This window comes from Metopolophium dirhodum, chromosome 2, assembly GCF_019925205.1.
Source record: "Metopolophium dirhodum isolate CAU chromosome 2, ASM1992520v1, whole genome shotgun sequence".
In the NCBI taxonomy this organism is placed as follows: domain Eukaryota; kingdom Metazoa; phylum Arthropoda; class Insecta; order Hemiptera; family Aphididae; genus Metopolophium; species Metopolophium dirhodum.
Genome location: NC_083561.1, coordinates 8,600,476 through 8,617,200, shown reverse-complemented (window position 1 = coordinate 8,617,200; position 16,725 = coordinate 8,600,476). Strand labels below are relative to the sequence as shown.

The following is a 16,725-nucleotide window of genomic DNA, read 5'->3' as shown; positions in this document are numbered from 1 at the left end:
TTGTAATGTGTATTCCTACAATAAAGTTTTTTTTAAATTTTTTTTTGTTTTCTAAAATGCATTTGCCTGCGGGCGCCAACACCCTCCTTCAATTTTTTTTTTATGTTTTAACCTCTAGCCAAATTTTTTAAACATTGATAATCTGGCCCCCTTGAAAAATCATTACCTTTAATGAACTAAATATATTAAATAGTTTTTTTTGTTTAAGATTCTGGGCATTTTAGTTTGTACTTTGTAATAATGTGTATTCTTAAGGTAAATTGTTTTCATTTTTTTTTTGTTTTCTAAAATGCATTTGCCTGCGGGCGCCAACACCCTCCTTCAATTTTTTTTTTATGATTTAACCTCTAGCCAAATTTTATAAACATTGACAATCTGGTACCCTTTGAATGATCCTCCTTGTTTAATGAAATAAATATTTTAAATAGTTTTTTTTGTTTAAGATTCTGGGCATTTTAGTTTGTACTTTGTAATAATGTGTATTCTTAAGGTAAATTTTTTTCATTTTTTTTTTGTTTTCTAAAATGCATTTGCCTGCGGGCGCCAACACCCTCCTTCAATTTTTTTTTTATGATTTAACCTCTAGCCAAATTTTATAAACATTGACAATCTGGTACCCTTTGAATGATCCTTGTTTAATGAAATAAATATTTTAAATAGTTTTTTCTGTTTAATGTTCTGGGCATTTTAGTTTGAACTTTGAAATGTATTTTTCATCTGTACAATTTTTTCCATTTTTTTTTTTTGTTTTCTAAAATGCATTTGCCTGCGGGCGCCAATACCCTCCTTCAATAATTTTTTTTTTTAGTAATATAACTAGTTGAATATTTTAATTAATAATTGATAACATGGTGCCCTATGCATAATCATTCTTTAATGAACTAAATATTTTGAATAGTATTTTCTGTTTAAGATTCTGGGAATTTTAGTTTGTACTTTGTAATGTGTATTCCTACATTTAAATTTTTTTAAAATTTTTTTTTGTTTTCTAAAATGCATTTGCCTGCGGGCGCCAACACCCTCCTTCAATTTTTTTTTTATGATTTAACCTCTAGCCAAATTTTATAAACATTGACAATCTGGTACCCTTTGAATGAGCCTTGTTTAATGAAATAAATATTTTAAATAGTTTTTTCTGTTTAATGTTCTGGGCATTTTAGTTTGAACTTTGAAATGTATTTTTCATCTGTACAATTTTTCCCATTTTTTTTTTGTTTTCTAAAATGCATTTGCCTGCGGGCGTCAACACCCTCCTTCAATTTTTTTTTTATGATTTAACCTCTAGCCAAATTTTATAAACATTGACAATTTGGTACCCTTTGAATGATCCTTGTTTAATGAAATAAATATTTTAAAAAGTTTTTTCTGTTTAATGTTCTGGGCATTTTAGTTTGAACTTTGAAATGTATTTTTCATCTGTACAGTTTTTTCCATTTTTTTTTTTTGTTTTCTAAAATGCATTTGCCTGCGGGCGCCAATACCCTCCTTTAATAATTTTTTTTTTTAGTAATATAACTAGTTGAATATTTTAATTAATAATTGATAACATGGTGCCCTATGCATAATCATTCTTTAATTTTTTTTCATAAATTTAATTCAATTGATTTTTAATATGAATATTTTCAAATTTGTAAGTCTTCAGAGAATTATTTCTGTTATTTAATTCCTATCTAGATCTTTCTATACAGATTTTTTTAACACTGACAAGCCGGCGCCAACACCCTCCTTCAGTTTTTATTTTTGTAATGTAACATTAATTGAATATTTTGTATTGACGTGAAAATTGATAACTTGGTGTCCTGTAAATAATCATTCTTTAATGAACTAAATATTTTAAATAGTTTTTTCTGTTTAAGATTCTGGGCATTTTCGTTTGAAATTTGTAATGTGTATTCCTACATAAAATTTTTCCAAATTTATTTTTTTGTTTTCTAAAATCCTTTTGCCTGCGGGCGCCAACACCCTCCTTCAATTTTTTTTTTTATGATTTAACCTCTAGCCAAATTTTTTAAACATTGACAATCTGGTACCTTTGAATAATCCTTAACTTTAATGAACTAAATATTTTAAATAGTTTTTTTTGTTTAAGATTCTGGGCATTTTAGTTTGTACTTTGTTATGTGTATTGCTAAGGTAAATTGTTTCCAATTTTTTTTTTTGTTTTCTAAAATGCATTTGCCTGCGGGCGCTAACACCCTATTTCAATTTTTTTTTTTTTTGTTATGTAACTCTACTTGTATATTTTGTATTGACTTGAAAATTGATAACTTGTTGCCCTATGAATAATAATTCTTTAATGAACTGAATATTTTAAATAGTTTTTTTTGTTTAATATTCTGGGCAATTTAGTTTGTACTTTGTAATGTGTAATTATACAGTTAAATTGATTCAAAATTTTTTTTTGGTTTCATAAAATGCATTTGGCTGCAGGCGCCAACACCCTCCTTTAATTTTTTTTTTAGTTATGTAACTCTAGTTGAATTTTTTGTATAGACTTTTTAACATTGATAACTTGGTGTCCTATGAATAATACTTTATTGATAAACTAAATATTTCTATTCAATTTTCTGTTTTAAATTCTGGACATTTTAGTTTGAACTTTGTAATGTGTATTCACACAAAATAATTTATTTAAATTTCTTTTTGTTTTCTAAAATGCATTTGCCTGCGGGCGCCAACACCCTCCTTCAATTTTTTTTTATGATTTAACCTCTAGCCAAATTTTTTAAACATTGACAATCTGGTACCTTTGAATAATCCTTATCTTTAATGAACTAAATATTTCTATTAGTTTTTTCTGTTTCAGATTCTGGTCATTTTAGTTTGAACTTTGTAATGTGTATTCACACAAAATAATTTATTTAGATTTTTTTTTGTTTTCTATAATGCATTTGCCTGCAGGTGCCAACTTCTTCCTTCAATTTTTTTTTTAGTTATTTAACTCTAGTTGAATTTTTTGTATAGACTTTTTAACATTGATAACTTGGTACCCTATGAATAATACTTTATTGATAAACCAAATATTTCCATTAGTTTTTTCTGTTTAAGATTCTGGACATTTTAGTTTGAACTTTGTAATGTGTATTCACACAAAATAATTTATTTACATTTTTTTACTTTCTAAAATGCATTTGCCTGCGGCCGCCAGCGGACTCCTTCCAACATTTTTTTCATTATATTAACTTAAATATTTTTTTGTGTCGATTTTAAATATTGATAAACTGCCGGTGGCTTCTGTCTAACCATTCTTTAGTGAACTAAGTATTATGCATAGTATTTTCTGTTTAAGCTTTTTTAACCAAAAAATACATTTTTATTGACATGCATAGAAAGAAAAACTAAACTAATTGGAAACTGATAATGTCCGTAAAATACATGTTTTATTTAAAAAACGGTGTAATATTTATTATTATAGTAATCTCTTTAGCTTATGGCAATAAAATAGTTAAAATTAATGTATTTAACAAACAGGTACATGGAGATTTACTTAACTAACACCTATATAAATTTATGTCTGTAGGTATGTATCTAAAAAAAAACATGTGTTAAACATTAAAAATATCATTGCTCATACATAATATATGAACAGAGTTCTTAAAAATTAAAATAATCGAATTCTAAGGAAAGACAATAATTTTTACTATATTCATATGAATTTGAAGTAGGTAATAGTAGGTACTATGGCCTATAGATAATAAATTATGTAACAATATGCAGCGTGACGGATTGAGAAAATTGATATTGGGAATGCAGACTGCAGACATTATTAAATCTGACCACCTAGGAAGCTATATTTTAAAGGCCCCCACATTTAGGAAAGCATGTAATCGCTTTGATGTACAGTAAGTGTCGAGTGTTCTGCAGGGGCGTATTCACGGGGGAGGCGAAAGTTTATCATATCCCCCCCCCCTTTGGCTTATTATTGTCGTATAAAATATATGATAAAGCAATAAAAGTATACTGGTATATAACGTAATCGAGAAATCATTACCCCCTTTCAAAAAAACTGAGTACGACACTGCGACTTGCGAGTATTCCTCATCAATGAAGAAGGCACTGGAAATGGATGTGTAAAATTTGAATTCAATGTTCAATGTACGTAGGTTGTAGGTAGGTATATATGAAAAACGATTCTGGTTGGTCACTGCAGGTCAGCCTATATATATTATTTAGTAGGTATGTATATTATTTTATATATTTGTATTGCTATATGATTCCTCGAAATTCTTATAAGTACCTATGAGACAAATCAAAAATGTGCAAGAGCAAAAACTTATTAAAAACTCAAATGAAAGGTAAGTAATCGATTAGAATGAAAATTGGAGTTGTAGACTAATGTACGGGTTAAATTACGCAATAGCTGAAAATGTATCTAAGTATTTTTAAAATGTCATTGTATGTTATAATGAAATATACTTTAGTTATACCTATACTTACTTAAATGTTTCAAGTCCCAGAGAATAATATTTTTGAATAATTACAAAATAACTAAAATCATTATTCTTGTAAGTATTATCCAAACTGCGAGTGCCTGTATTAAAAATTAAAAATAGATCAAAATATTATAGATTTTATAACAATAATAATTGATCTTAAAATGTCCAAAAGTAATAATTACAAAATTGACTATTTGTAAATGATATGGTAAATAACTAAAAGCTATTTTTAATTAAGTACCTACATTCCCTCTGTAATAATTACTGCACCTACGTCTTACACTGTATTTACAACTTATAAGTAATAAACAAGGTCTATAATATTCCATCAGTATAATAATATTAATATATTATCATAGTCAGGTAGGCCACAAACTTAAGTGTTGATCATAGACATAAACAGAATCTATTGTGTTGACAGTTGACGTATATTGTTCAATTTTTTTATTTATATTATTATTTTACAATTTATTTTACAAAAATGCACCCAACCCATATTTTTAGGGAGTTGGGAGTACGTTCAAGACCCTTCTCAGCCCCTGACTACATAACCACAGAACAATAACATAATGCTTTGATCATATTTGATACATTTAGAACTATAACATTTGGTAGTCTATCTACGACACCGTAAGATCATCGCATTCTTCGATTGGGTTAGATTTTTAGGTTTCTTTATTTATATGTTACCTATGAATGGAAATATCGTATAATTACATAAAAATTGTAGGTAATTAAGATGTGTGTTTATGATCTTTCTATAATATATAATATTAAATTACAGTAGTCATGACTGGTAAAAATAAAAAATATTTACCAACAGGAAACTGCAATACTTAATGCTCGATTATGGCTTTACCTATTGAATATTATCGAATAATCAAATAATAATATAGTAGGTACGCCAGTACCAAATGTATGTGAGAAATCAATTAATATACTTAATCGATTTATCAATATTGATTTTGGTAACCATGATGGTAACAGATTCTAAAGACGGGCGGACACGACGGGGATTCCATTCTTTATAGTTTGTAAATAGAACTTTGAAATTAATTTTGTAAATGAAGTATATTTAATACGTTCGATGCTCGTTCATCATGCTGGTTTACTTGGACTTAGCCAAATTATCATAGTGCTTTTCTACTCTATTGAAGTGCCATAGTGATTCTGGCTTTGGTCACCTCTCATTAACGGCTTGAGTGCCTCTAAAACTTGAGTATGCAGTGGCGTAGCCAGAATTATGGATTCCAAGTTTATACAGTTTTCGTAAATAAATAATACATTTACACATTTTAATGACAATGGGGGTGGTGAAAACTAAAGGCATAATTAGCATATTATAGTTTTAAATTGTTTATTATAAAGTATATATTTATTTTTATAAATAAATTTTTAAGAGGATGTCGGACCACACGTGTCGTCTTCGTCTAACTAATTAGTTAACGTTAACGTACCGAAATAGGTAACATGACAAATTTTAAGTTCAGAATAATCCATTTTATGGCTTTAATATTATAGTGAATTGACTTCCTAATTATTATACCAATTTGAAGGTCAAATAATTATTTAGGGCCTTTTTCTCGAGTAAGCTATAAGAATTTTATTAAAATTTTAAAATGCTAATAACTTGTATCAAACATTTAAATAACAAAAAAACTTTCGTAGAGCCTTAATAATATTCCTACATTTAAATTTTAAAAACAAAAGTGTAAAATGGATTGTTCTGATCGTAAAATTTATTGTTGGAAGTTAGTTAGATGGCGACCACACATGCCGGTGTAACGTTATCTTAAGCGGTTATATGAATAGATAACCTTGATCGATCGTTTGAACGCACCTATACCTATAAGTATACCCATGCACCCCGCATTGTCAACATATCCTGAGATGCTGGAGAAAGTGTAAATTCACAGATTTATCACTATACTCTGGACTACTTTATAAAACATAATTAAGAATTAAGATGCATTGTTTTTTTTCTTCCAACTATTGCAATTTATAAAATGTTTTTTTTTTTGGTGGTTGTATTACATTAAAATACAATAATAACATAAAATAATGATAGGAAATGTTGTGAAAACTGTAGTAACCACAAAAAACTTTTATTATCTGGATAAAAAAAAAAAGATTATACATCATTCTACAGTGAAATTTTACAAATAAATTAGAGTGGTGGGGAAGATGATTAAAATGTACATAACACAAAATTAAATAACAAATATAATAATATATAAAAAAAGTGTATTAATACAATTTGTTTCTTTTTCCTGCAAAAATTATTATTATTAAATAATTAAATTTTCATAATAATCATATTTACATTATGGTTTTTTTTTGTAAGGTAGGGTAAGTAGATAATTGTTTAAAAAATATAAAATAAAATATGTTAAATAAAAACGTTTTTCATTTATAAATAAAAATTAAACAAAAATAAAATAATCGTACACTTTACAAGTATCAAACACGCAATAAAGAAAAAAAAATAAGCGTATATATATATAAAAATTGAAAACCAAGGTACCTTAAAACATAAATTAATAGGAATTACCGATGCTGTATAAGATACTAATTACTACTTATATTACGGATTGATTATAGTCTATAACTATAATAATAATAATAATAATAATAATAATAATAATAATAATAATAATAATAATAATAATATAATGATAATAAGGATTGAATATAATGTAGTATATTAATATATTATATGATAATATTATGGCATACACGTATTATATATATATTGTATATACTATATAAATTTTAACACCAAAAACTCTAATGAGATGACTAAAGATTTTTTGATTTCGATATTTATCAGTTAACTATGCAATAGTAGATGGGCGGGAGCCGACTAAAAGCGACACTTCTGCACTGAACGATTCGTGGATGAGACTCATCCTATTCCAATGTGATGGTTACTTAATATAGGTACCATAGCAGCGTGCCTACATGCATTGTACACAAGAGGAAAAGGGCTAGTTGATCCATTCTAGAACACTTGGTTGTAGATAATAATTAATATCATTAAATAATTTATAAAATACTATAGTATAGTAATATTAATAATAATAATATAATGGAATTGTTTATTATTGCTATAATATTATGCTTATAAATTTGTATGCGAACGCGCTAAAAGTATTTATTATAACATATTTTATTAAATCATTTATATATAGCCATATAATAGGTATTTAATAAAAATGTTCAATTATAATTATTATTATTGTATTCATACGAATGAACGAAAAACGTACTCGACGCTAACCTAATGACTTAAGAGTTACAAAATACACGAAGGTACATGATATTAGTATCGGTAATATTGTGAATTATTTTAATGCTTAACATTAAATATTGAGAATGGAGGAGAGATAAGTGGCCATAGTATAATATGTGTCTACTACCGGTTACGCCGTGCGTTCTTTCTATATAATACTCACACAATATACACGCACACACATAACATTACACCGCACGTCGACGAATTAAAACGATTAACGTCTATATAGAAATAATAAATATTCGTGTTCGGCTGTATATATTATAATAATAATAATATATTACGGATGAAGAGTATCCTACCTACGTACCTACCTACCTAATATTATAATAAGGACGAAAAAACCATATAATAAGGGAAGACTCGTATCGTATATATTATTATTATATAGGAGCCTGCAGGGAACAAGAAAGTTGGCGCAGTGGTGGTGATGGTGGTGGGGGGGATGTTGGTGGTTCTATGGGTGATATATATATATATATCTTAAAGGTGATTTCTCGCTGAGGGTATATTATATTGTAATTTTTAATGACGTTTTTCCTTTTTTTTTATTAATCGCAGTGTTGGGCCCGTCTCTGGAACCGCCGCATGCGGTTGTGCCACTCTTCTCGCCACTCGATCACTATCGATCTCTGCGTCAACACCAGTCCGTCGCGCCGTTCGCCGTCGTTCTCCTTGCCGAGAATCAAGTAAAGCCTATATCAGAGGGAAATAAATTAATACCGAATGCAATCACGGCAAACCGTTGTGCGCTATTCGTATAACTTATATGTAACGGAAATATTCACCTTCCGGGCTTGATCTTGGGACACTTGCATTTCAGGTCGTTGTCGTGTATCCAAAACGTGGTAGGTCCCCTGCGAAGTCTTGACCCTTGGCTGCGCTTGTACACTGACTGTACGTTCATCGTGAATTTGGCCCAGTTCTTAGACACTATCGGTTCCGACATTTTTCCCAATATTGCTGTACAAAAAATGTGTAGTGTTACGTTGTGGTTATTATCGTTATAATTATTATTAGAAGTTACGGCATGCGGTATGCCGTGGTTATAATATAAAATTCGTTTGAAAGATTATTTCATTTGAAACTTCAAACAATGGTTGGTGAATTAACTAGACATTTTTGAATTTTAAATGGTTATAACATGTCGGTTGTCGTTTAAAAATCATAAATTTTAACATTTATAGTGAATTCACTAACGTCCAACACTCCAACAAACATAAGAGTACAAATATGGTATGATAGAATTGCATGTACCTACTTATCTTAAATTTTCAAAAAAGATAATTTTAATTAAAATGACTTATAGGTAGTTATTTTTGAATGAATTAATTTTTCATTGTCAAAGAACCACTCTGTATTACATTGTATGTAGTACAACATCACTAAAATACTTAACTGAAATTTGTTATAATACTTATTTACAATAATATACATAGGTAAATAGTATTATTAATAGTAATTTATTGTGTATATAGGTAGGCATATCTATAAATATACTAAGCAGTGAAGCAGATCTGTGGTGGTTTTTTAATGTCTTACTATTAACTTTATAGTTTTTGATTATATAGTGTACAAGACATAAGTATTTATTATTATTTTTATTATTATTATATAAGATATATAATATGTTTTAATTGTATATACAATAAACAAAATATATGATGATACATATTGGCTGAATACGTTTTCATCGTGTTTCGTCGCGTAGGAATTTTATACTTGTACGCATTGCCGTCAAGTTGATTGGTTTTCGTGAAAATGTTTTGGTTCAAAAAATATAACCTGTTTACGAAATTCAACAGTCGTAAAATAAAAACATTTTCTACTTAAACAGAATTAATTCACATTTTATGAAATAAAATAAATTAACCTACGAGTTTTTCTATAGACAAGTGGTGGTTTCTATTTAAAACGTTAGAGGTAAAAAACTAAAGAAAAGTAGTATAGGAAATACATGAGTCCCTCCCTATACCTATACTTACACTTATACATTTGCGAAATATTATATTCATTTTAATAATATGCTGATTGATTTTTTCAACAGTAAATACTACTCAATATCAGGATATACATTTTTGAAAATATTTTATTTTAGATAATCTGAAATCATCAAAAAGCAATGTTTTTGAAAAAGGATATTTTTAAGTTGTACACGCTTTTTGAATGACAACATGAATTTTTAATTTCTTTTTACGAAGTAAAATATTTTTTTTAGAATTTCAATACATAAAATTCAAATTTAAACGAGTACCTATAGTTAATTTGTTATAAATATTTAAAATTTAGATGAGCGGAGTACAGAAGACCAATATTTTGGAGGGTATACAACTGTACTACACACTCCGCTATCCGGCGTTCGCTCTGAACCTAAACTTTAAATATTTATATAGGTTTATAACTACCTAATTAACTACTCGCTAAAAATTCGATTTTTATAAATCAAAATTATTTGAAAAATATTTTGCTTTAAGATAAAAAAAATAGAAGAATGTATCTACGAAAAAGTATAACAAAATGTAATTTAAAATAATTATTATGTAAAAAAATGTTTTTAAAAACATTTTTACCTATTTGAATTATGAATGTTTAGGTACTATTAAAAGAATCACTTTGTACACTGTAGAGATAAAATGTTTGGAAAAAGTTAAATTCATAATAGTATTATAGTAGGCTACATCAACCATCGTATCAGGACGATTTATTTCCCTTCAACAACGTCCATCATAATAATACAATATTATTATATAAGGTCAAATTTAATCTCATCAGTTTTATGGAAAAGATATAGCTATTTTATAACGATGTTACACATACAGAATATTGTAAAACGTGTAAAAGTTAATTATCTTTATCATAATATAGTTACTAAAATTTTTAAATTATAATTCCGTTTCCTTAATTGATAAAAAACAATCTAATATTGAAAGCGACGCACGATCAGGTTGTTCTAATATTATGTTATGAAAAAGATGCTGTTTAAATCAAATGCATTTAAATTAATTAAGAGCACTAATCTAACCAGTAACCAACTTAACTTTGTTGCTATAAATAAGTCCTTATGATGCTCTGTAATATCAATGGTCGACTATATAATATAAGAGATTTCTTGAGTTATTGAAAACAAAATGATTTTGACATATTTTGTTAAATCTCTTAAGATAATTATAATTTTAAATTTAATTAAATTTAACGTAATATAATTTTCTCAACAAAAAACTTGCGTTTGCTGATGACTATAGTGTTTTGCACTATAGCCTATAGGTATATCGTATATAGTGCAGTAATTATATAGTTACAACTTTTCAAGTTTTATTTTAGATTAAAAAATGTTATAAGTAGTATAAAATATTATGTTGTTTTAAATAAATCATATAATAAACTATTAACGAACTCAATATTTTATTTATCTATTTAAATATAATATATGCCATTTTATAGTTTGATGTAAGACAATACGCGACTAATTAATTAAAATGTTTACCAAAATATAATCATCAAGTACTTTACAGTAAAATAAAAATGTCTTTAGACCTGTAGTGGAATATTATTTTTATTTAATTTCGATTTAAAATACAAGTAAACCTATGAGGCTATGACAGTGCGGAGATGTATGTGTCGAGATAGTGTCTTTTATTGTTATTTTCCCAGTCTGTCGGTGCACTCGACAAGCGATTTATTATACTATGTTCAAGATAAAACCATATAGGTACCTGTAAAACCTGAGTATAGTTAAAGAAAATTTACATTTTTACTTCATACGTACATATCACATAATATATACATTTTTTTCTTCATATTTGTCGTGTTTAAAAACGCGTAAAAAGTTATTAAGCTACAGTTCTTCAATTTCTTTGTGTATGAACATTTAAAAAAATCATTTGTATATATGTCTTCTTCAAGAACACCCGCGACTCCCGTTTGATGTTCGGTCCGCATCTATCTCCTTTTATGTAACTTACAATTTAGTATTTACAACACAACCCCCGCGCCATACGATCGTATATCTATAAGGTATGGGATGCTGTAAAAATAATAATTTACGTACCGTAATCTCTACGGCAGTACTTGTTCAAATTCAGTCTCCTGGTTCCGGATCGACACTTGCCGCATTGATCTGTCGAACAAAAACTTTATTATAATATACGATAAAAACGATTATCCAGGGTATCGTAATAAAACCATAAAAAAGGAAACTATATAATGTTGTATGTAGGTACAAGAATTGTTCGTTTGCCGATACCTAAAATACATGCATTATGTGTTTATTGTTTGTACAGTTATAGAAATAAGTGTAAACATAATAGTATAAATACTAAATACCCAATATATGTGTAACACAACTATATAGTAAATAAGCATAATATGTGTATGTTAAGTATTCGTTTACAAACGACAAATACGAAAATCCGGTCGAAAGACCGTCCTGTCGTATTTATTATTGGGATTAAGGTTTGGGTAGGGGATGATTTTACGATGAGTTTTTAATCTCAATGAGGCGGTGTGCGTATACACGCCGTTTGATGAACGTTACATTTTTTTTTTTTAATACCTATGTGTATTTATTACGTACCTACATGTATATTTATTATGTAGGTATATATTATAATATAGGCAGGCGACAGTCAAAACACGAAATATTTAATTCAAGCCACATAAACCTGTTGAACGAAGACCACCCCACACATAAAAGTGGATAAATTAATGGCCCAGTTATCACCGTCGCGGTAGGTTTAATGTTTCCGCGCTATCGTGTAATAAACCCCTCCCCCCCCCCCTTCCACCTACGTAAATGTATCGCCACCGCCATAGACGACACCGCATAACATAACAACTGTCAATCTCCTCATCGAATCGGTGTCAGGTTTCCGGCTCAAAACACTTCACGCCTTATCATCATAATAATATACGCACACACAACAGACTACATTATGCACGTATATAAAAGTCATCTGCGGTTGATGTATGATGAGTACCTGCAATCCACGAGGACCTTACTCGTTTTTCGACGTTATGCGTCACGACAAAATATTATACACACTCTATATAATAATATACTTATAAGTTTTAAATTTAAGATACATTTCGTTGAGTCGCTTATTGCTTTCGTTCTCTACACAGTATCTTTCTCTAATATAATATACTACACACGCCAACTATGTATATAATATGTATCCCTCGAGAGCGTTTTCGGTGAATGGTATCACCGACGATATATACGCGTATTGGACATTGGCAGGTCTATATTTTTATTATTCTGAGTGTTAAACCCGCAGCGCCGTATACGATAAAATGTCGTCTTCGCAGTTCACGTAATGCGTTGCGGGCCAGGATCGAAAACCATCGGTTTTCTCCACACTAAAACGCATTTGATCTGCAGAGGGGCGAGGCGCACGCCACTTTATATATACGAGCGTCGAGCACACACACGTTATACCGACGGTTGTTGGTCATTATACGCCTCCGGCCTCCCCTTAATGATAACATCTTCGCTAAATTGCGTACGGGTTTTATTTATATTCGACTGTCTGCTAGCCAAAGAAGTTAACCCTCGTCGTCTTCAACAATAACACCGTTATCTATATCAGCCTTTATACCTTCTACAGTATACACTCTACACGGCAGAATCGAACATTTTTAATCGTTGCTCGCGTATATGCACATTGTAAGCTCCGACAAATGCGATTACTCCCTTGATTCCAAGACGTTATTGTCGTCAGATGCTGATATTAAAAATAAAAATGACACACCCGCCTCACCCACTCCCATTTAATGAAGAAAGAAGACCGTCCTATTTTTTTTTTTTGTACATGTTATGGGGACTCCCTCACAGTTAATCATATTTTAACCGAATGTAGAACTTACGACAAGGAAAGAAGAAAATTCCAAATCTCTGATCACCTTGCCGAAATACTCAACCCCGAACCCAACAACGTATTCAAGCTCATACAGTTTCCACCAGAAACTCTACTTATAAATAAATTGTAAATTGTATATAATACTTAATTTCAGTATTTTTTTTTCTTATATGTTATTCCTAAAAATGTTATTATTTGTATTATCAGTTTTAGTAGTATGTAATGCATGGATATTTATAAAATGTATCGTGACGTCCAATTGCCACAGATGCCGCGGATAGTTTGCTTGGTAAAAAAAAAAATAAAAATTCTTACTCGTCACAAATCTATAAACTAGGAAATATTCGTGAGCATCCTGTCACTGTTACTCTCTCTTTCTCTCTCTGTATACCTCTGTAGGCACTATAATATGTAATGCATAGTCTGCAAATGGGGTGAAAAATTAAAACATTATTAAAACACCTCTATATAAAATATGTATAATGTCTTGTTTATCTGTGTTTTTCTGCCAGTAGTCATTATACGCATTCTTCAACCGTCGTGCGAGTAATGAGTGCCCGTAAGAAAAAGAATCGTGTTTATACTACTATCGCGATGAACGTGTTAAATTTTGTCGATTATCTTTTCTTTTTTTAAAAAAAAAAAAAAGGAATTTGACTTTGATAAATGGGCTTTACACCCCCTTGGTCGGTCGCACCGAGCCCGTAATCCATTAACGATTTGGACGTACCCGATCCGATCCGAACCTAGCTATTTGCCCATGAATTCTTAAATCCCTCGGGGACGATATCTCGAACGATTTTATTCGAATTAACATATAGCTGGTGGCCAAGAAATCGAAGAAAAATACATTTTTTTATAATATTAAATATAAAATAACAATATGATCAAACTGACATTACTTGATAACCATTAACCGGATGTACATATAGCGGTATATATATATTATTTTTTATTAAATGTTCAATATATTTTTTGTACAATAACGTGTGACACGTTATTGTAGATTGTTTCAGGGCGAGATTTTAATTAAATTGTATTTTTTTTACTTTATTTTGAGTGACAATATAATTCTTTAATAAAAATACACATTTTAATTTAAAAAAATACGAATCAGGGTAAAAAAATTGATATGAGTATAAAAAAATTCTAAAACCAGAACCTATAGGTAATAAAATATTTAGTTAATAAACATTGGGTATAAATTGGGTATAGCATTGGGTTTTTATTAAATAAATATTAAATACCGTTATCCTCGTCATCTTCATCATAATCTCCTTCGTCTCCTCCTTCATTTTCTGCTGCACGAGCATCCGACGACATTTGATTGACGAAAATCTTTGAAGGCAATTCTGTAAAAATCGAATTAATAATAAACTAATAGTTAATATCATACAAAAAATATATCATTTTACTTATGCATGGCGCGATCTGCGATCTACTTTGTTGGTATCCTTTAGCGCATCTGTCGCATGTTATTCCGGTCACGCCGTCTTTGCATGGGCATTGGCCAGTGGTGTGATTGCATGTTTTACCGGATGCACCAACTGGATGACAGTTGCATGCTGAAAAATTGAATAAATACTTATATTGTTTATTTATTTCTGAAAATTTATTTAAATATAACATTTTATAATATAATAGAGACTAGGGTTAAATCATAATGTAAATAATATTTAAGTCGATAACATCAGAACCTATGTACCTACAGTTATAACTAGTACTAATATCATAACATTTTAACAAATATATCATATAGCTGTATAAGATTAAAAACCTATTGGCATAGTTGGTAGTTAAATTAAACTTCAACGTTTTATATTAGATATATATATATAATATATTATATATTAATCAACATTTAAAAACCGAGATTTTGTAAGTACATAATTATATTTTTCTCGGAAAGGTATTTATTATTTCGTCATAAATAAATGTAATGGTTAGTTTTTATTTAGAAAAGTATACGTATTTCAATCACAAAGAAATATACCTATATAGTTTAAAGTTAATGTAATTGTAAAATTGTCAAAGGGTAGGGCTTAAAAACACATTTAGCAGAATGTATTTGCTGAGTCTTAACCAAAATCGATATATTTTTGCGATAAATTTACAGAATCGTAATTTCAGAGGGGACCTGAGATAAGTATACGTATATCAGATAGGAGTTTTTTAAGGAGATGCTAAATCACCGGTGCCTCGAGGGATGAAAAAACGGTAACGGAGGGTAACTATGGTGAATCGAGAAGAATTGCACTAGTGGTGTCCAAATACAGGTCAGGGTCTGGTAAAAGATATATTACTGTTATACTATGAAAGGACAAACTAGAAAATTCGACAAATGTACTGTAAAATTAGTTTCCACTGCAAGAATTTGGCTCGAAATCTCATTAATCCTCAGGCATAAGTTTCAAAAGTATTTTTTTTTTAATAATTAATTGCCAATCAGACGATTGGTGAATTTAATTCCCCGGAAAATTACCATAATGAATAGGATATTGTAGAAATTTTATGAACCGAATGAAATTAATTATTGGAAGAATTTCCTATAAGCCCGCCGCCGGTTAGTTAGGGACACACCCGTCAAACACCCCAAAAACAATTTTAATAATGACGTCGCCTTTCACAATAACAATAAATAATAATAATTATATACTTTTCACAATTTCCAATTATAATGTGTTTTTATTTACAGCTATTTTATATTTAGTAGCGTCCTGCCAAAAATGTTACACCAAACAACATAATATTTGTATTTCCCTTTGGGGCTGAAAATCTTGTTTGTAATCTACACTTAAAAATAAAAAATTCATAAAATACAACAAGCTAATCAGAAATAATTAAAATTACACATAATATACATCAAAACCACCTTCTTGTATTGTACACACTGTACACTCCACCATTAAATATGCATATAAAATAAGTAGGTAGTATATTTAGCATTTTTAAATTGTATTTATTGGAAAAAACATACTCTTTTCTTAGGTAATCATATATTATGTTGTTTACATTATCATACTGTATAAACCAATTATTATTTTTTAATTATGTATGTATTACATTTTATGATTGATTGTATAACATGGGCATGTATATTGTATATATAACATGAGAAATGTTTTAGTTATAGGTA

General features: G+C 29.1%; 1 protein-coding gene across 1 annotated transcript in view; it reads right to left on the bottom strand.

The window, feature by feature from the left end:
- Window positions 1-7,285: 7,285 nt before the first annotated feature.
- LOC132938382 (netrin-A-like) overlaps window positions 7,286-16,725 on the bottom strand; it is a 75,121-nt gene continuing 65,681 nt past the window's right edge. Inside the window, exons 3-7 of the mRNA XM_061005175.1 lie at window positions 15,005-15,154; window positions 14,837-14,941; window positions 11,780-11,848; window positions 8,520-8,694; window positions 7,286-8,427 (exon numbers count right to left, since the gene is read on the bottom strand). Of these exons, the coding sequence (XP_060861158.1) occupies window positions 8,283-8,427; window positions 8,520-8,694; window positions 11,780-11,848; window positions 14,837-14,941; window positions 15,005-15,154 (644 nt within the window). The 3' untranslated portion in view covers window positions 7,286-8,282. The remainder of the gene's footprint in view (window positions 8,428-8,519; window positions 8,695-11,779; window positions 11,849-14,836; window positions 14,942-15,004; window positions 15,155-16,725) is intronic.